Source organism: Eubalaena glacialis, chromosome 18 (assembly GCF_028564815.1).
Source record: "Eubalaena glacialis isolate mEubGla1 chromosome 18, mEubGla1.1.hap2.+ XY, whole genome shotgun sequence".
Lineage (NCBI taxonomy): Eukaryota > Metazoa > Chordata > Mammalia > Artiodactyla > Balaenidae > Eubalaena > Eubalaena glacialis.
Genome location: NC_083733.1, coordinates 69,197,215 through 69,216,882, shown reverse-complemented (window position 1 = coordinate 69,216,882; position 19,668 = coordinate 69,197,215). Strand labels below are relative to the sequence as shown.

Here is a 19,668-nt window from a genome sequence, read left to right as displayed (position 1 = left end):
CTACCTCAGTCCTAAGTCCAGATATTCAGTAACACAGTAAATGAAATCCTGGTTTGTAGTCTTTGCCAGTTTCCCTGGTGTAAATACTCCCAGCATATCCAATGTCAAATTGCCAACATAATGTCACTGAATGTGGAGTTGGGAAGCATTGCCAGGAGCCCACCATTGTATTCTTTTTCTACCTTACAGGTGCAGTAGCCACAAATAATTTTAAGAATGTTGCTAATAAACCATAGTAGAATGATTATAAAGTGACAGGTTTTGCATATTTGTTTTAAAAATCGTTTAATGTATGTGTAGTTGACTGAAAATAAATTACATGTATCTTAAATGTACATTTTAACACTGTGATACTTGTGTAAAGCCCTGAAACAAGTTTCCTCCTGTCATTTTTAATTCATTCTCAAAATTAAAAATACTGATGCAAGAGCATATTCTACTTTTGAAATAACTTTTTTCAAATGTATATATAAATAGAATGTGTAGGAACCTTCCTGTATCTTAACATCATTTACTGTATTTTTGCAGATATTTTGTGTTTGTGTATCGTGATTTACTTAGTGGTTTTTACAATTTATAATCCCAGGTATCATGTCTTTGAATACATAAATTTCTTTGTTTTTAAATTTCTTTTATTTATTTTTGGCTGTGTTGGGTCTTCATTGCTGCGCACAGGCTTTCTCTAGTTGCAGCGAGTGGGGGCTACTTTTCTTTGCGGTGCATGGGCTTCTCATTGTGGTGGCTTCTCTTGTTGTGGAGCACGGGCTCTAGGCGCATGGGCTTCAGTAGTTGCAGCACTTGGCATGTGGGGTCTTCCCAGACTAGGGATCAAACCCATGTCCCCTGCATTGGCAGGCAGATTCTCAACCACTGCACCACCAGGGAAGCCCCTGAATACATAATTTCTTAAAATGTGTTTCTAAAATAAAAGAGCCCTTTCATAACTCCAGTAACTTTATTACACACGAAAGTATTCTAAATATCAGTGCATATCAGCACAACTGGGGACACTGTGTGACAGATTTTGATTGCTAACACACTTCAATGCATCCTGGACCTACAAACTTCTGTACCACAGCACAAAGGATTTATGACAGAAGTGAGAACCTGTTTGGGAAATAAAGTGGGAGGTGCTGACCCAGCACAGCAGGTGTGGCTACAAAACTCACAAATACTCCAGCGAGATTTTGCGGCAGGCATGTGATAGGGATGCCCAACATTCTGGTGTGTGGGCCGCACATAATCTCCCAGTCCTCCTGGATAATGTGTGATGAGGTGAGTGAAGACTGGTTTGGAAAGAACAACTTCTCCCACATGACTGCAAGTATGATGATGCACTGATGGTTTTCAGACCAGGGACTGGGTAACCACCTTGTTACAACCTGGAGATTCACACCTGTGAGCAGCTTTGTCAAGCAAGCAGAAGGACTTGGGGTGGGGTTTTACAGGCTTTATGGGAGGTGTCAGCCTGCATTCAGCACATAGCATTTAGACTTAGGTTTGTCAAGCATGAGTCCCGAGGAGATGTGGGCACGTTCTTGAAGATTAGCAATCATTATTTGGTGACATATTTTTCTGGTGGGTAGGAGGAGCAGTTAGGCAGTGGGTCCTAGAGTTAGGAGGAAGAGCCTTGGGGACTGGGAGAGGGATACAGTGGACATTCCTAGTCCTTCAGGGTCCCTCACAGTACTCGGAATAGTGACTGGGAGAATTTGGACAAAGGCACATCATGAAGTAGGTTCATGAAGATGGACATGACCTTGGAAACAAATCACTGCATGTGGTGATGGAGGCCTGTGTCACATCTGAGGTGAAACCGAAGACCTGTGTGTGTTGCTGGGTGGTGCTGCTGTCCCTGTGAAGAACTTCCTAAGAGGGAGGCTGTTTGCAGAGAGGTGGTGTGCACTGGGGATAGTGGAGCTGGAGGCCCTGGTGGAGATGCAGACGTCAGGTGTGTGTAGTTCATGATTGGGACACAGCAGATGGAGTGCCTGCTGGAAGGGCCCAAAGAGATGCCATTGGACAGGTTCAGTGTAGAGGAATCACTCTCATCAAAGGCCTGAGAGCTGTGTACATTTGTGAAAGTCCCTCCACCTCTCTAAGTTGCAGACTCCTCCTTTCACAAACTGGAGTAATAATAATTACTAGGTAGCACTAGGTAGATTGGGTAGATAAATGGGGTCATTCACAGGAAAGCCATCAATGTTGGTTCCCAGTAAAATATACCCTTGTCCCTCAGCATGGGGTGTAGGGTATGAGCAGGGCTCTTGGGTGGAGGGTCACAGGGTATCAGGATGGGCAAGGTGTTCTTTAAAGGAGTCCCCAAAGACTGAAAGATTGAGTTCAACATTAAGTAAAGACAGCTGAGGATTTATAGCCAAGAAGTAGAGTGAAGGAGTCAGTGGACGGAAAATTACCAACAGAAAACAGGGTAACGGGTGTTCTTGCTAAACCGACTTAATAAGAATCTTGCTATTCAGATCAGATATCAAGGGTAGGAAATGGGTGTTTGATCAGACATCAATGGAGGAGTTATTCTTACTAAACTGGCTTTTCAGGTTTCTTGATAAAACTGGGCTAAGCAGGCTTGTCCTCCAAACAACATAGGTTCATTTCTCATTTGGTTGTTTTTGTTCATTATGGACCAGCTGAGAGGAAATCAAGGTGGCAGTGTAGGAGGGCATGGAGCTCACGTTCCCCCACGAACACATCAAAAATACATTTACTTTGGAACAATCCTCACTGAAAACTGGCAGAAGGACTCCTGTACAACCAAGGCTGTAAGAAACATATACACGTAATTGGGCAGGAAGGGAAGAAAAGCAATGTGGTCAGGAGATGTGGGACTCAGAGAGGAAAGGCGATCACTTGGGCAGTGAGCTCACTCCCCGGGGAGTGAGTGGCTTGAAGTACAGACTAGGTGTTCCAGTCCTCGTGTCTATGTTGTGGAGACAAGCCTCCTTGACGGGGTGGAGGACCACTGGGACAGAGAGAAAGGCTGGAGGAGCCTGGACTTTGCTTGGGAGGAGTGAGCAAGCAAATGCCTGTCCCTGCGGCCAGGCAGAGAGAGGTCTGCATTAGCAGGTTTTTGCAGGTTTCTGGTGACCAGGATCTTAGCACACCCAAGTCAGAGTGGAGCAAATGCTCTGGCCTCACTAACTCCATGCCAGAGCACGGGACTGCGTGTGTGGCCACCAAGACCTGGGAAAAGAGTCAACTTTTGGAAGCAGAGGCAACCTGGTCCCAGTGCAGAGTCAGAGTGGGGTTTTGGTAGCCATTCTTGGCACTTACTTTCCAGGTATATCAGAAGCAGCCCAGTCTTCTGACGGCAGCTGGTTGGCCACAGCTCATCCACCCCACCATACATGCACAGAAACCACAGGGACCCGCCTCCTCCCTATGGAGTGGTGCCACAACACAGCGGGAGTGAGGGAGAGTGGAGATACTGATCAGCTGTGAGAGAGCAAGAGGTCTTGTTTCCAATGCAGGACAGAGAGAGGCCTCTAGCAGCTGTTGAGTTCACCATGATCACCTCACCATGGTCCCCAGTCCAGTGCACCCTGTCCAAGCCAAGAAAATGCTCCAGCCCACTGCATGCCACAGTGCAGCACTGGATCTGGGGCAGCCACAACTGGGGAAAAGACCCTAGGTTGCATCTGAGCATAGCCACAGAGGCCTACACAGGCAGCATACCAGACCCCTGTATGCACGAAAACTCCACTTGTTTCAGCACTCCCTTCCTGTGGCTAAAGTCCCAGTGTGGGGAGAGGGAAGAACACACACTTAATGGGAACAGAGCCAGCCCCAGCCCGACCCTCATGGCTTCTGTTCCTGCAACTTGGGATCAGGTCCCACACCCAGTGCTGGCTGTAGTCCTTCAGTCTCCAGTCTCAGCCCTTACTGTGGTGATAGCTGCCATCACGCTCTGAGGAAAGACGTGACTTGCACCCACATCAAATCCAGCCCTCCCACCAAAAGCATTGGGTATACCCACTCTGCATAGTCATAGTCCCTCAGAAGGACACCCCTTCAAGACCCCAAAGGGAAACTGTATCACCTAAGTGTATAGAGGTAGAGAAAGTTAAATAAAATGAAAATTGCCAATGAAATACTCTCAATTGAGAGAAAGAGAAAACCCCTGAAAGAATAAACAATGAAACAGAAATAACTGTTACAACGTAAATAATTCAAAACATTGGTAATAAAAATATTAAATGAACTAGGAAAAATAATTGACCTAAACACTGGACATTTTAACAGAGAACTAGAAAACAAAAGGAGACCCAATTAAAAATAAATACTTCAAGGGAGTTCTCTGGTGGCCTAGTGGTTAGTATTCTGGGCTTTCACTGCTGTGGCCCGGGATCAATCCCTGGTTGGGGAACTGAGATCCAACAAGCTGTGTGGAGCGGCCAAAAAAAAAAAAAAAGTTCAATGGCTCAAATAAAAAGCACGCTAGCAGGAATGAACAGCAGAGGAAGAGATACAGAGAATGCATAAGTGGTCTGGAAGATAGAATAATGGAAATCACAGAATCAGGAAAGCAGACAGAAAAACTACTTTTTTTTAAAATGAAAGGAATGTACAAGATCTCTAGGATAACGTTGTGTTCCAATATTCGAATTATAGGGGTTCCAGAAGGAAAAGAGAGGGAGCATGGGAACAAAAATATTTTTCAAGACATTATGGCTGAAAACTTCCTTTACCTGAAGAGGGAAACTGGTATTCAGGTACAGGAAGTATTGATACACAGGATCCCAAACAAGATGAACCCAAACAGACCCACACCAAGACATATCATAAGAAAATGGCAAAAGTTGAAGATAGAGTTCTCAATGCATCAAGAGAAAAAGAAAGAGTCATAAACTAGGGAATCCCAATAATGCTATCAGCTGTTTTCTCTGCAGACACTTTGCAGGCCAGAAGGGAATGGCAGGATATATTCAAAGTGCTGAAAGGGAGAAAGCTGCAACCTAGGATACTCTAACCAGCAAGATTATCATTTAGAAAAGAAGGAGAGATAAAGAACTTCCCAGATCAGCAAAACCCAAAAGAATTCATCAATACTAATCCTACAGTAATAGAAATGTTGAAGAGTCTTCTCTAAATGGAAAATAAGTAATAATCTTCAGGAAAGGGAAAATCTCACTAGGGATGGCAAATATATAGTAAAGAATGAAGATCGTTTAAATAAGCTGGTAAGTAGATTTTTTAAAATGTAGAAGGAAGTAGAACCACACACAACAGGATAAGCACAAAGATGTAAAATATGACATCAAAAACACAACTACAGTAATTATTATTATTTTTTTGTGGGGGCCCTGTAACATGACTTGTGGGATCTCAGTTCCCTGAACAGGGATGGAACCCTGCCACGGCAATGAAAGCGCTGAATCCTAACCACTAGGCGAGCAGGGATCTCTCCAGAAATCAACTACAATAAGAAAAATGGGAAAAGAACAAATATGTGGAGTCTAAATAACATGCTACTGAAAAACAAATGGGTCAGTGAAGAAATCAAATGGGAAAGCAGAAAATATCTTGAGACAAATGTAAACTGAAGCACAACACTCCAAAATTTATGGGATGAAGCAAAAGCAATTCTAGGAGGGAAGTCCATAGCAATGCAGGTCTCAAGGAACAAGAGACATCTCAAATAAATAGCCTAACCTCCTACCTATGAGAATTAGAAAAAGAAGAACGACAAAGGTTCCCTTCCCCCTTAAGAAGATTGGAGCCCCTAAACTACTACCTATGAGAATTAGAAAAAGAACAACAAATCTTCCCCGCTCCCTTAAGAAGACAGGAGCCCCTTTCCCGCCCTAGAGGTCATTTTCCAGTGCTTCCTTGGTGCAGCTTGGCTTTTTCCCGGCGATTCAGGTGCGGGGTGACCTTCCCTGAGTCCTTGGCACTACATTACCCAGAAGAATTTGCGCTAAGGCAGCGACGTTCATCCAATGAAAATCCAGGAAGGGGGCATTTCCGGGAGGGCGAACCTCCGGGAGAAGAACTTCCGGCGTCCTCGTGGCGCCCATTTTGATCGTGGAGCTAGTCGGAAGGTCGGAGTGTGCGGTGATGGGAGTGAGGTGACGGGCCAAGAAGACGCAGGAGGAGGCTTTGTACACACTGCAAAGGGACGGCCTGACTGTTGGGGACACCGCCGCCTGCGGGGTGCATCGGTACAAAGTCCGACCGGATCCCTCGACTGTCGCCACTCCTCTCCGCCCAGGAGCTCCGATGGCGGCGGCTGCGCTGAGGGACCCGGCTCAGGTAAATGCTGCGGGCTCCGGGTTCTCCCCTGCCCGTTTCCCCACCCAAATACGAAACCCCTGAGTGAGAGGCGTCTGGTCCAGGACGGTGAGGCCTGCAGGGGTGGCGTCCTTATTTCTGACCACCGTTGTAATGTGGTCTGAGTGAGGCTTGGAGATACAACTGAAGCGGGAATATTCGGGAACCCGGAGTCCATCTTGTTTCTGCGAGGAACGCAGTTTGAGGCCAGGCTGCACCTGGAGTGGTAGACGAGTGGTTGTGTTTCTCTTCTTAGGGCCCTGGGAGCGGTGGAGAGTTTTGAGCAAAGGAAGGGCACAATCTGAGCTAGGCTTTTAAAAATTCTCCAAAGTGTTCAACGGAAAGCAGAATGTAGGGGAGTGATGAGGACATTGAGGCAGAGGGAAGTTGTGGCTTTTTTCAGGGTCACAACTGGTAAGTGGGAGCACTGAGGATGGAGGCACAGAGGAGAGGTTAGCAAGTCAGCCAGAGTTTACCTGGCTCTGGTACTGGGCACAGGTCCAGGGAAGGTGTAAGTCCCTGAAGCACTGCCTAGGTCACTTTCCTCCATCGCCTGCCTTTTCCCACAGGTTCCATGGGCTGGAGAAGCACTTTGGGCAAGTGGAGGTTGTCCCAGTCCCTCACTTGTTCTCACGCCCCACGCACACATTCTGTGTATTTGAGGTGTCTTAGGGTTCTTCACCTGCCATTCTCCCAGCACTTTGGTTTGGGGACCCTGGAGAACCCCATGCTTGGTTTCCTGAGTGCAGGCCAGCTTTTGTGGAGGGGGTTCTAGTTTCCCACCACTGATGGAAGGAGGTGTGGAAGGTTACTCCTGGAACCGGTACCAGTACGTGGCATTGTTTTTTTAATGTTTTTTTTTGGCCACACCACACGTCATGCGGGATCCTTAGTTCTCCCACCAGGGATTGAACCTGTGCCCCCTGAAGTGGAAACTCGTAACCTTAACCACTGGACCACGAGGGAAGTCCCTGTGGCAGTGTTTTGAGGTGAGGCTGAGCTTGTTTAGGTAAGCGCAGGTCTCCTTTTTTCTGATGGAAATAAACAGGGAAGAACTGGAGTTAGACTTGAAATGACTGCCTGTGTATTCTGGAGGCAATGGGAGGTTCAGATCAAAGGAGGGAGGTTCTCTTCTCCAGGTCTTGAGAGGCTCCATCTGGTTGGGCGGTAGGGGAAATGTGTGGGAAGATGGACTGTGGGTTTTCAGGAATGAGACTGTTCATGGTTATATTTGTCCCTGTTATACCAGGGCAGTGTGACCTTTGAGGATGTGGCCGTGTACTTCTCCTGCGAGGAATGGTGTCTTCTTGATGAGGTTCAGATACACCTGTACCTTGATGTCATGCTGGAGAACTTTGCCCTTGTCTGCATGCTGGGTAAGGCCCTCACACCCATCCCCATCCTCTGAGCTAGGCTCTGCCTTTCTCCTTTTCCCCAAAGTAGTTCTGTCCTTCTCACATCTGGACCATGGGCACTGCTTTCTTCTTAAAGTTATGTGCTGCGGTTACAATGGCTAGGCAGAGTGCATCCCTACTCCTTAGTGCCATGAAACTTGTAGCTCCAAAGTCTTGCAGGTGACCGTTCAGGTTCAGCAGTGTTGCAGTCCGCTTTAGAGATCCCTCCTTGCTTGCCCTCTCTTGGGCCAAGTGAGGGTACGGATCCATACTACTCAAAGGTTGCTCCATTTCTGCACCCGACATTATTTATTTATTTATTTATTTATCTATCTATCTGTCTGTCTATCTATCTATTTATTTATTTATGGCTACATTGGGTCTTCATTGAGTGTGGGCTTTCTCTAGTTGAGCCGAGTGGGAGCTACTGTTCTTTGTGGTGCATGGGCTTCTCATTGTGGTGGCTTCTCTTGTTGCAGAGCATGGATTCTAGATGTGTGAGCTTCAGTAGTTGTGGCGTGCAGGATCTATAGCGCAGGATCAGTAGTTGCAGTGCATGGGCTTAGTTGCTCTGCGGCATGTGGGATCTTCCTGGCTCAGGGATCGAACCCATGTCCCCTGCATTGGCAGGCAGGTTCTTAATCACTGCACCACAGGGAAGTCCTTAAAATATTAATTAAGGAACTACGGTATGATCCAGCAATTCCACCTCTGTGTGTTTATCCAAAGGGTGTGAAATCATCATATCAAAAAGATATTTGGGGACTTCCCTGGTGGCGCAGTGGTTAAGAATCCACCTGCCAATGCAGGGGACACAGGTTGGAGCCCTGGTCTGGGAAGATCCCACATGCCGCGGAGCAGCTAAGCCCATGTGTCACAACTACTGAGCCTGCGCTCTAGAGCCCGTGAGCCACAACTACTGAAGCTCCTGTGCCTAGAGCCCGTGCTCCGCAACAAGAGAAGCCAGCGCAATGAGAAACCCATGCACCACAACAAAGAGTAGCCCCTGCTCGCCACAACTAGAGAAAGCCCGTGTGCAGCAACGAAGACCCAAAGCAGCCAAAAATAAATAAATAAATTTATTAAAAAAAAAAAAAAAGATATCTGTACCCCCTGTTTATTGCAGCATTATTCACACTATCCAAGACATGAAAAGAACCTAAGTGTCCATTGATGGATGAATGGGTAACAAATGTGCTGTATATGGAACACTATTCAATATTGTTCAACCATTAAAAAAGAAAGAAATTCTGCCATTTTTAATAACATGGATGGACCTTGAGAGCATTATGCTAAGTGAAATAAGTCTGACAGGGAAAGACAAATACAGTTATTTGCCAGTTTCCAGAGAGGATTGATTCCAGGAGCCCCTGCATATACTGAAATCTGCAGATGATGAAGTTTCACAGTCAGCCCTGTGATTCTGAAGTTTCGCATTTGTGGATTCATTCAACTACAGATCATGTGGTGCTGTGTTTATTTAATTAAACATAACCATGTGTAAGTGGACCCATGCAGTTCTAACCCATGTTGTTCAAGAGTCAGTTGTACTCCATAATTACACATACATGTGGAATCTTTTCCTTTTGTCTGTGGTGAGTCTTAGTTGCAGCACGCGGGATCTTCATCGAGGCATGCGGGATCTTTCGTTGGGACGCTCAGGCTCTTTGTTGCAGCGCAAGGTTCTCTCTAGTTGTGGTGTGCAGGTTTTTCTCTTCTCTAGATGTGGTGCGCAGGCTCCAGGGTTTGTGAACTCTGTAGTTGTGGCACACAGAGTCTCTAGTTGAGGCACGCGAGCTCAGTAGTTGTGGCGTGCGTGCTTAGTTTTCCCGCGGGATGTCAGATTTTAGTTTCCCGAGCAGGGAATCAAACCTGCGTCCCCTGCATTGGAAGGCGCATTCTTTACCACTGGACAACTGGGGAAGTCCCTGGAATCTTTAAAGAAAAAAAAACCACACACACACACACACCAAACTCAGAGACAGCACAGAAATTAGTGGTTGCCAGAGTAGGGGATGGGCGAACAGGGTTAGATGAAATGCATGAATGGTGTCAGAAGCTACAGACTTCTAGTTGTAACGTGAATAAGTCCCGGGGATGTAATGCATAGCTTAGTGATTATAGTTAATTATACTGTATGGTGTATTTCAAATTTGCTAAGAGAGTAAATCCTAAAAGTTCTCATCAGAAGAAAAAAATTGTATTGTGGTGTTAACTAAACTTATTGTAATCATTGCACAATGTATACACATATCAAATTATGTTGTACAGCTTAAACAAATAAAATGTTCCACATCAATTATATGTCAGTGAAACTTTTAAAATTCTACAATGCTCTTTCTTTCTCTGTGAAACCCAAATTTCTGATCTGTATTATTTTCCATCTCTCTAAAGAACTTTTTAAAATGAATTCGCACGATTTTTGTGCATCTAAGAAAGTGTTTATTTCACCATCACTGTTTAAGAGTAATTTTATTGCATTCTGAATTCTAGGCTGACATTGGCCACCCCCCCCCACCCCGCCAAACTTTAAATGTTTCACTCCTTTCTCTTCTTGTTTGCATGATTTCTGAAAATTCAGATGTTATTCTTTTTGTTGCTTCCCCATGACTAAAGTGTTTATTCCTCTGGTTTCTTTTGGGATTTTTTTTTTTTTCTGTATTTGAATGTGATATGCTTAGGTGTAGTTTTTTTTTTTAATATATTTATTTATTTATGGCTGTGTTCGGTCTTCGTTTCTGTGCGCGGGCTTTCTCTAGTTGCGGTGAGCGGGGGCTACTCTTCATCGTGGTGTGCGGGCTTCTCATTGTCGTGGCTTCTCTTGTTGCGGAGCATGGGCTCTAGGTTCACAGGCTTCAGTAGTTGTGGCACGTGGGCTCAGTAGTTGTGGCTTGCGGGCTCTAGAGTGCAGGCTCAGTAGTTGTGGCACACAGGCTTAGTTGCTCCACAGCATGTGGGATCTTCCTGGACCAGGGCTCAAACCTGTGTCCCCTGCATTGGCAGGCGGGTTCTTAACCACTGTGCCACCAGGGAAGCCCCAGCTTAGGCGTAGTTTTTTGGCATTAAACCTGCTTGATGTTCTCTGAGCTTCCTGGATCTGTGGGTTGGTGTCTGACAATTTGGTGGAAATTCTCCATCATTATTGCTTCAAATATTTTTTCTATTCCTTATTCTTTTTTTCCTTTTGATGTTTCTATTTATGTATGTTAAAGCATTTGCAGGTATTATACAGTTTTTAGATATTCTTTTTTTTTTAGTCCTTTTTCTCTTTGTTTTTCAGTTTTAGAAGTTTCTACTACGAGAACCTCAAGCTGAGAGATTCTTTCCTGAGTTGTGTCCAGTCTTAATAAGCCCATCCTATTCATTCTTCATTCCTCTTCTGTTCTTTTTGATCTCTAGCATTTCCTTTTGGTTCTTTATTAGAATTTTCATCTCTGCTTGCATTGCCTTTCTTGTCTTATATGCTGTCTGCTTTATCCATTAGCAGGCATTAATTAGCATATTAATCATAATTGTTTTACATTACCAATTTGATCATTCCAACATCCCTGTGATATCCCTCCCTCCCTCCCTCCTTTCTTTCTTCCTCCCCTCCCATCCTCTCCCTTCCCTTCCTGGCATTCAAGATCTTAGTTCCCTTACCAGGGATTGAACCAGTGCCCCTTACAGTGGAACTGTGGAGACTTAACCATTGGATCCCTAGAGAAGTCCCTCCCTGTGATACATGATTCTAGTTCTGAAGCTTCCTTTGCCTTTTCAAAATTTGTTTTTTGGCCTTTTAGTTGGCCCTGTAATTTTTTTCTTTGTAACTGGCATGATGTATTGCCTAAAAGGAACCATTGTAGATAGGCTTTTATTGATGTGTTGGTAAGATGTGGAGAGTGGAAGCATGCATGTTGCTGTTAGCATTCATATTATATTTAATTTTCAATCTTTTAATGAGCCTGTGTGTCTGGATCCTGAACTTCACAACTTCTTCTCAATTTAATTTTCCCTCCCTTAGTTGGGACAGGCTGGATATTGGGGGCTGTAGTTGGGTATTTCCTCTTTCCCAGGTAAGTTAGGCTCTGATAAAATGACAGTTGTTAGGCTCTGGTTAAGTAGTTTCTACTGAGGGCAGGCTTTGTTAAGAACAGAATGTTCTGGCTATTTTGTTTTTCTAATCTTCATCATTTCCTTTTTCAGAAGGCTTTGTTTAGTTTGTTTGTTTTGTAGTTCCTCAAGTTGTAAAGGTAAGTTGTTGATTGATGATATTTCTTTGTTTATATGTAAGCATTTATAGATGTAAATTTTCTCCTTAGTACTGCTTTTGTGGCATCCTATAAGTTTTAGTATGTTATATTATTGTTTTCTTTAGTCTCTTAAGTATTTTCTAGTTTCCTGTGTGAGTTTTTTTTCATGGACCTATTGGTTGTTTCAAAGCATGTTGTTTAATTTCCAGAAATTTGTGGATATTTAAGTTTTCCATATGTGATTGATCTCTATCTTCATTCTGTTTCAGTTGGAGAGGACAGTTTGTATGATCTTTATCTAATTTAAACTATTGTTCCTGTCTGTTGCTGAGAGCAGAGCATTGAAGTGTTCCCATACTATAGTAGAACTGTTTCTCTTTTCAGTTCTGTCAGGTTTTGCTTTATATCTTTTGATGGTCTATTATGAGGTGTGTAAATATGTATACTTATTTTAATTTTTTTATTTATTTATGTTTGGCTGCATTGGGTCTTTTTAAAAAAATTTATTTATTTTATGTATTTATTTTTGGCTGCGTTGGGTCTTCGTTGCGGCACACGGGCTTTTCATTGTGGTGGCTTCTCGTTGCAGAGCACAGGCTCTAGGTGTGTGGGCTTCAGTAGTTGTGGCGCACGGGCTTAGTTGCTCCACGGCATGTGGGATCTTCCCAGACAAGGGATCAAACCTGTGTCCCCTACATTGGCAGGCAGATTCCCAACCACTGCACCACCAGGGAAGTCCCTAGACTTCTTTATTGTTTGATATGAATAATAGCCACCCCTGTGTTCTTTTGGTTACTATTTGCATGAAATATCTTTTTCTAACCTTTCATTTTCAATTTAATTGACTTTTGTCAACAGCATACAGTTGGATCATTTAAAAAAATCTGTCAGTCTGTCTTTTGCTTTGAGAGTTTAATCCATTCACATTTAGAGCAATTACTGATAAGAGGTATTTTTGTCATTTTGCTCTTTGTTTTCTGTATGCCTTAGAGCTTGTTGTTCCTTATTTTTTTGTTATTTTCTCCTTTTGTATTTAAATTTGTTTAGTGATATGTTTTAATTGTTTTTTCATTTCCTTTGTGTACATTATATGATTATTTGTAGTTACCATGGGGATTACATTTTATATCCTAAACCTACCAGTATACTAATTTTAATTTACACCAGCTTACCATCAATAACATTACAAAAACATCTCTCCTTCTGTAGTGCTCTATCCCCACCATTTTCTAGTATTGATTTTACAAAATTACATACTTGTATGCGGTGTGTTTAACCTGAGACTACAGTTTCTTTAAATGCATTATTCTGTGCAATCAGGTAGAAAAAGAAAAAGTGCTGTTATAAACTTACAATCGCAGTAGCTTTTATAATTTTCTATGGATTTATCTTTATCAGAGATCATTATTTCTTCAAATAACTTTGAATTACCATTTAGTGTTTTTTTCATTTCAACCTGAAAGACTCCATTTAGCATTTGCTGCAAGGCAAGGCTAGTGTTAAAGAACTTCTTTAGCTTTTGTTTACGTTGGAATATGTTAATTTTCCTTAGTTTTTGAAGGATGTTTCCCTGATGTAGGGTTATTGGTTGACATGTTGTTTTCCTTCAACAATTTAAATATATCAGCCCACTGCTTTCTGGCCAGATTTCTGATTAGAAATGTGCTGATAACCTTCTTGGGGATCCCTTGTCTGGAATGAGTCACTTCTCTTGCTGATTTCAAGATTCTTTGTCTCTGCATTTCAACAGTTTTATTATAATGTGCTGCAGTATGGCTCTCACAGTCTATTCTGCTTGGAGTTTACTTAGATTTTTGGATGTTCCTATTCATATCAATCCATAAGTGTGCTATGTTTTTCTGTTTCAAATTCCTCTAGTGTTTTTTATTTTTATTTTTCACTTCAGCAATTGTACTTTTCAGTTCCCAAATTTCCTTTTTTACAATACTTATACTTTCTATCTCTTTACTGTTATTCCTACTTTGTTCAGCCAACACTTTTTTTTCTGTACACCTGTTTTTTTTTTAGCAATTGTACTTTTCAGTTCCCAAATTTCCATTTTTACAATACTTATACTTTCTCTTTCTTTATTGTTATTCCCACTTTGTTCAGGCAACATTTTTTTTCTGTACACCTGTTTTGTTTTTTTTGTTTTTTTGTTTTTAGCTATTTGAACATCCTGTAGTCAGTTGTTTTTAAATCTTTCTAGTTAGTTTGCCATCTATTTTTTGTGTACCTGTTTATAAGTTATAGTTGCGGTTGATTTGTTATTTTCCTTTGACTGTATCATACATTCCTGTTTCTTTGTATGTCTTGTGTTTTTGTCATTGAAAACTGAGCATTTGTATCTTATAATATGGTAACTCTGGAGATCCTGTATTCACTTTAACAAGGGTTTGCTGGTGGGGGCTTCTCTTTGTTGTTGATGTTTTCAGGTGACTCTTTCCTGGATATCAACATGAGGTGTAAACTTAAGGGGTTTTCACTTTGCCTTTCTTGGGGGTGCACTATGACTTTTGAAATTCCTCCATATAAGTGGCTGATTTTGAATGTTAGTCCTTAAATATCTCACTCTCCAAAAGCGAAAAAACAGAAAAATGAAGAGTGGGAAAAGAGACACTGGCCCTTAAAATCAGGTGGGGAGACGGATTCATAACACCTTGTACTCCATACACTGTTGTTCAGGTTGGGAGTGGATTCCTAACACCTTTTACTCCATCCAGTGTTTTTCAGGTAGGGAGATGGATTCCTAACCCATCCCCTGTTTTTCAGGTGGGGAGAAAAACACCTAACATTTTGTTTCCATTTTGTTTCCTAACATTTTGTACTCCATCCACTGTACATCCTTCCCTCTGGCTCCACTGACGTTTCTGTTTGTAGTATTTAAATATCGTTCCTTTGTCTGTTGTGTGCTTAGTTCCTCTGGGTTCGTATTGGCCACTCACCCGTCCTGACATTCCATTAGGCCTTGTGTCATTTGTGTCCCATGTAGTTGTTCAACTGGGGATGGAGAGTCCTTGGGACTTCACAGGATGGATATGACTCTGGTCTCAGCAAAAAGAGCTCACAGGTAGTCTGGCCAAGATGAATGGCAGCTGGGGGAGGGCTTGATATCAGGTCTGTGTTTTAAGTCATATCAGGAACATATCTTGTGTGACTGGTGTTTTAGCCCCATTGCCAGTGGCCCCAAATCACTTCTTTTGTCTTTTCTCCATTCTTGGTACTCTGCCAACTTGTCATTTCTACGACTACTCATTTTTATTCTGACTGCAGCCTGGGATTTATTCCCTACCACCTCTCTAAGCCACTTCTCTCATGTAGTCTTCACATTGTTTTCTCTATAGTACTTTATGACATTGTGCAGGTATCGTTGAATGGCATTAGGCAGGTATACCTTTAATGTTCCATGAATACCAGCTACTGTTTCAGTCAGATTTTCTGGTGCAAGGGCATATACTTGTGCACAGTATCACAGATCAGCAGCAGATGTGGTCCTGGTGAAAGCCATTGACAGAGGAGTGAATTGTAGAACATGCCTTTCACCCTTGGGCCACATCCAGTCCTTGTGTCCTGTGCTTGGTGAGGCCTCCTCAATTCTGTGACCTTAAGTCCCAATAATGCAGAACAGCTGCATCCTCAATTTGACCCCAACTCCATTTGCTGAACACAGTCCCGTGGATTGGTTCTTTCATGTGTCAGACATACAGTTGTGATGGTGTCACCCCCATCCAACAACGTCAACATGAATTTCACCATCACGTCTTTGTTTTCAGGTTCTTGGCGTGGAGTCGATGAAGAGACACCTTCTGAAGAGAACATATGTGTGGAGGGAGTATCACAGATTAGGACCCCCAGGGCAGGTTCATCTCCCGAGAAGGCCCAGCCCTGTAAGATGTGCGTCCCAGTCTTGAGAGACATTTTGCACTTGGCTGAAGAGCAGGGAACAAATAGGGGCCAGAAAGCATACACATGTGGGGCATGTGGGAAACAGTTCTATTTCACTGCAAACCTTCAACAGCACCAGAAGCAGCACATTAGAGAGAAACCCTTCCGATGTGATGTGGGGAGACTTGCATTTTTGAAGAGCTTCACAGTCTACGCTTCAGGGAATCTCTCTGTGTACAGTGAAATTGGGAAGAAATTAGCAGCCAACATGGGACTTCAGCAACAGGCCAGTAATATCAGGAAGGAACGAAACAACAGTCACGAGTGTGAAGCTGTTTTTCACAGTGGAACAATTAATCGGAGCTGGGGAGAAGGCAAGAAAGCCTCCAGCCACACAGATATGTGTGAGAGAGTCGTCACTAGTGAAGGGTTTTGTGAGTGCAGCAAATGTGGGAAAGCCTGCACCCAAAGTTGTAATCTTATGCAGCACCAGAGAGTTCACACTGGAGGAAAGCCTTATGAGTGCAGCGAATGCGGAAAATCCTTTAGCCGAAGCCACCACCTCAGTGTGCATAGGAAGATCCACACCGGAGAAAAGCCTTATGCATGCAAGAAATGTGCTAAATCTTTTCTCCAAAGGTCCAGCTTCATTCAACATCAGAGAGTTCACACTGGAGAAAAGCATTATGAATGCAGTGAATGTGGAAAATCTTTTAGCAAAAAGTCCAATTTCCTTCAACATAAGAGAGTTCATACTGGAGAAAGGCCTTATGAGTGCAGTGAATGTGGGAAATCCTTTATCCATAGATGTCAACTTTTTATACACCAGAGAGTTCACACAGGAGAAAGGCCTTATGAGTGCAGTGAATGTGGGAAATCCTTTATTCATAGATGTCAACTTCTTATACACCAGAGAGTTCACACAGGAGAAAGGCCTTATGAGTGCAGTGAATGTGGGAAATCTTTTACAGTTAGGTCTGTCCTGCAAAATCATCAGAGAATTCATACTGGAGAAAGGCCTTATGAGTGCAGCCAATGTGAGAAATCCTTTATCCACAGATGTCAACTTCTTATACACCAGAGAGTTCACACAGGAGAAAGACCTTATGAGTGCAGTGAATGTGGGAAATCTTTTACAGCTAGGTCTGCCCTCCAAAATCATCAGAGAATTCATACTGGAGAGAGGCCTTATGAGTGCAGCCAGTGTGGGAAGTCCTTTATCCATAGATGTCAACTTCTTATACACCAGAGAGTTCACACAGGAGAAAGGCCTTATGAGTGCAGCCAATGTGGGAAATCTTTTACAGCTAGGTCTGGACTCCAAAATCATCAGAGAATTCATACTGGAGAAAGACCTTATGAGTGCAGCCAATGTGGGAAATCCTTTATCCATAGATGTCAACTTCTTATACACCAGAGAGTTCACACAGGAGAAAGGCCTTATGAATGCAATGAATGCGGGAAATCTTTTACAGCTAGGTCTGCCCTCCAAAATCATCAGAGAGTTCACACAGGAGAAAGGCCTTATGAGTGCAATGAATGTGGGAAATCCTTTATTCATAGATGTCACCTTCTTATACACCAGAGAGTTCACACAGGAGAAAGGCCTTATGAGTGCAGTGAATGTGGGAAATCCTTTATTCATAGATGTCAACTTCTTATACACCAGAGAGTTCACACAGGAGAAAGGCCTTATGAGTGTAATCAATGTGGGAAATCTTTTACAGCTAGGTCTGGCCTCCAAAATCATCAGAGAATTCATACTGGAGAAAGGCCTTATGAGTGCAGCCAATGTGGGAAATCCTTTTTCCATAGATGTCAACTTCTTATACACCAGAGAGTTCACACAGGAGAAAGGCCTTATGTGTGCAGTGAATGTGGGAAATCTTTTATTCATAGATGTCAACTTCTTATACACCAGAGAATTCACACAGGAGAAAGGCCTTATGTGTGCAGTGAATGTGGGAAGTCCTTTATTCATAGATGTCAACTTCTTATACACCAGAGAGTTCACACAGGAGAAAGGCCTTATGAGTGCAGCCAATGTGGGAAATCGTTTACTGCTAGGTCTGGCCTCCGAAATCACCAGAGAGTTCATACTGGAGAAAGACCTTATGAGTGCCGTGAATGTGGGAAATTGTTTATTGTTATTTCTGGCCTTATTAAACACCAGAGAGTTCACACAGGAGAAAGGCCTTATGAGTGTAATGAATGTGGGAAATCTTTTACTGCGAGAGCTGGCCTCCGAAATCATCAGAGAATTCACACAGGAGAAAGGCCTTATGAGTGTAAGGAATGTGGGAAATCTTTTACTGCGAGATCTGGCCTCCAAAATCATCAGAGAGTTCACACAGGAGAAAGGCCTTATGAGTGTAAGGAATGTAGGAAATCTTTTACTTCTAGGTCTGGCCTCCGAAATCATCAGAGTGTTCATACTGGAGAAAGGCCTTATGAGTGCAGTGAATGTGGAAAATCTTTTAGCCAGAGACAAATCCTCAGTACCCATAGGAAAATCCATACTGGAGAAAGGCCTCATGAGTGCAAAGAATGTGGTAAATCTTTTATCCAAAAGTGCAGCTTAATTCATCATCAGAGAGTTCACCGTGGAGAAAACGCTCTATGAATGCAGCCGATAAGGACGCCACTGGGGTTCGGAGGAGTTTGACATGGTAACAGAATGGGAGGAACAGGTGCAGTCATCATGCAACAGATGGACCATTTCTAGAGAAGAAACTCAGGGTGAGGGAAGGGGTGTCATCTGCTTGTGAACTCCCAGCAATGGACAGGGATTTAGGATACAGTGCTAGGTTGACTGGTTCAGGCCATGAGGAGTCTGGCCACAGCGCTCCTCTCTCACTCCCTACCCTGCTTTGGGGACTCAACACTTTGTCCATTCGGACACCCTCTTGCCACCCTCACACAGACACAAAGAGTTCTGCTCAGGACACCCCCTCCTCCCCGCATGTGACTGGACAGGACTGTCGTTTCACTGGGAACAAATATTGATGGCTTTCCTATGAAGGATCCGACTTATGTACCCGATCATGATCTGGTCCTGCTAACTCCATGCCACAGGTGTGCAGTAGATGTGGGGCAGCCAAAATCGAGAAACAGACTCAACCTTGGGATGTGGATGTGACCCAGTCCCAGGACAGAGAAAACTAATCAATGTAGGACACCACATTAACAGAAGGAAGGATGAAAAATAACATGATCATCTCAGTAGACAGAGAAGAAGCATTTGACAAAATTCAGCATCCATTCATGATGAAAACCCATCCAGGTGGGTATAGAGGGAACATATCTCAATAAAGGCCATTTATGACAAACCCACAGCAAACATCATACTGGTGGAAAGCTGAAAGGCTTTCCCCTAAATTCAGGAAGAAGAGAAGGATGCCCACTCCCACCACTTCTATTTCACATAGTATTGGAAGTCCTAGCCCCAGCAATCAGACAAGCAAAAGCATCCAAATTCGAAGGTAAGAGGTAAAACAGATATTTTCAGATAACATGATACTTTATATAGAAAACCCTAGTGTCCACCTCAAAACTCTTAGAACTAATTAACGAATTCAGCAAAGCTATAGGATATAGTACAAATATATAGACATCTGTTGTATTTCTATACACTAATAATGAACTATCAGAAAGAAAAAGTAAAAAAAATAAAATTGCTTCAGATCACATCAGAAAGAATAAAATATCTAGTAGCAAATTAACTGAGGGCTTGAAAGACATATATTCAGAAAACTACAAAACATTGATGAAGAAGATTGAAGATAAAGAAATGGAAAGATATCCTGTGCTCTTGCATTGGAAGAATTAAGATTGTTACAATGACAATACTATGCAAAGCAATCATGAAA

The 19,668-nt window shown here is 43.0% G+C and overlaps 1 protein-coding gene across 1 annotated transcript; it reads left to right on the top strand.

The window, feature by feature from the left end:
- Window positions 1-6,049: 6,049 nt before the first annotated feature.
- On the top strand, window positions 6,050-19,339 carry LOC133077536 (zinc finger protein 211-like). The gene is made up of 3 exons (XM_061172298.1): window positions 6,050-6,270; window positions 7,538-7,664; window positions 15,688-19,339. Exons 1-3 carry the CDS (start codon window positions 6,238-6,240, stop codon window positions 18,420-18,422), a joined length of 2,895 nt encoding a protein of 964 aa, XP_061028281.1. The 5' UTR covers window positions 6,050-6,237; the 3' UTR covers window positions 18,423-19,339.
- The last annotated feature ends 329 nt before the right edge of the window (window positions 19,340-19,668 follow it).

Bases quoted from the DNA above. Each gene is read 5' to 3' on its own strand.
- LOC133077536 (XM_061172298.1), top strand. From the start codon at position 6,238: ATGGCGGCGGCTGCGCTGAGGGACCCGGCTCAG. The intron at 6,271-7,537 runs GTAAATGCTGCG...CTGTTATACCAG, and splicing joins CGCTGAGGGACCCGGCTCAG to GGCAGTGTGACCTTTGAGGA. The intron at 7,665-15,687 runs GTAAGGCCCTCA...CTTTGTTTTCAG, and splicing joins TGCCCTTGTCTGCATGCTGG to GTTCTTGGCGTGGAGTCGAT.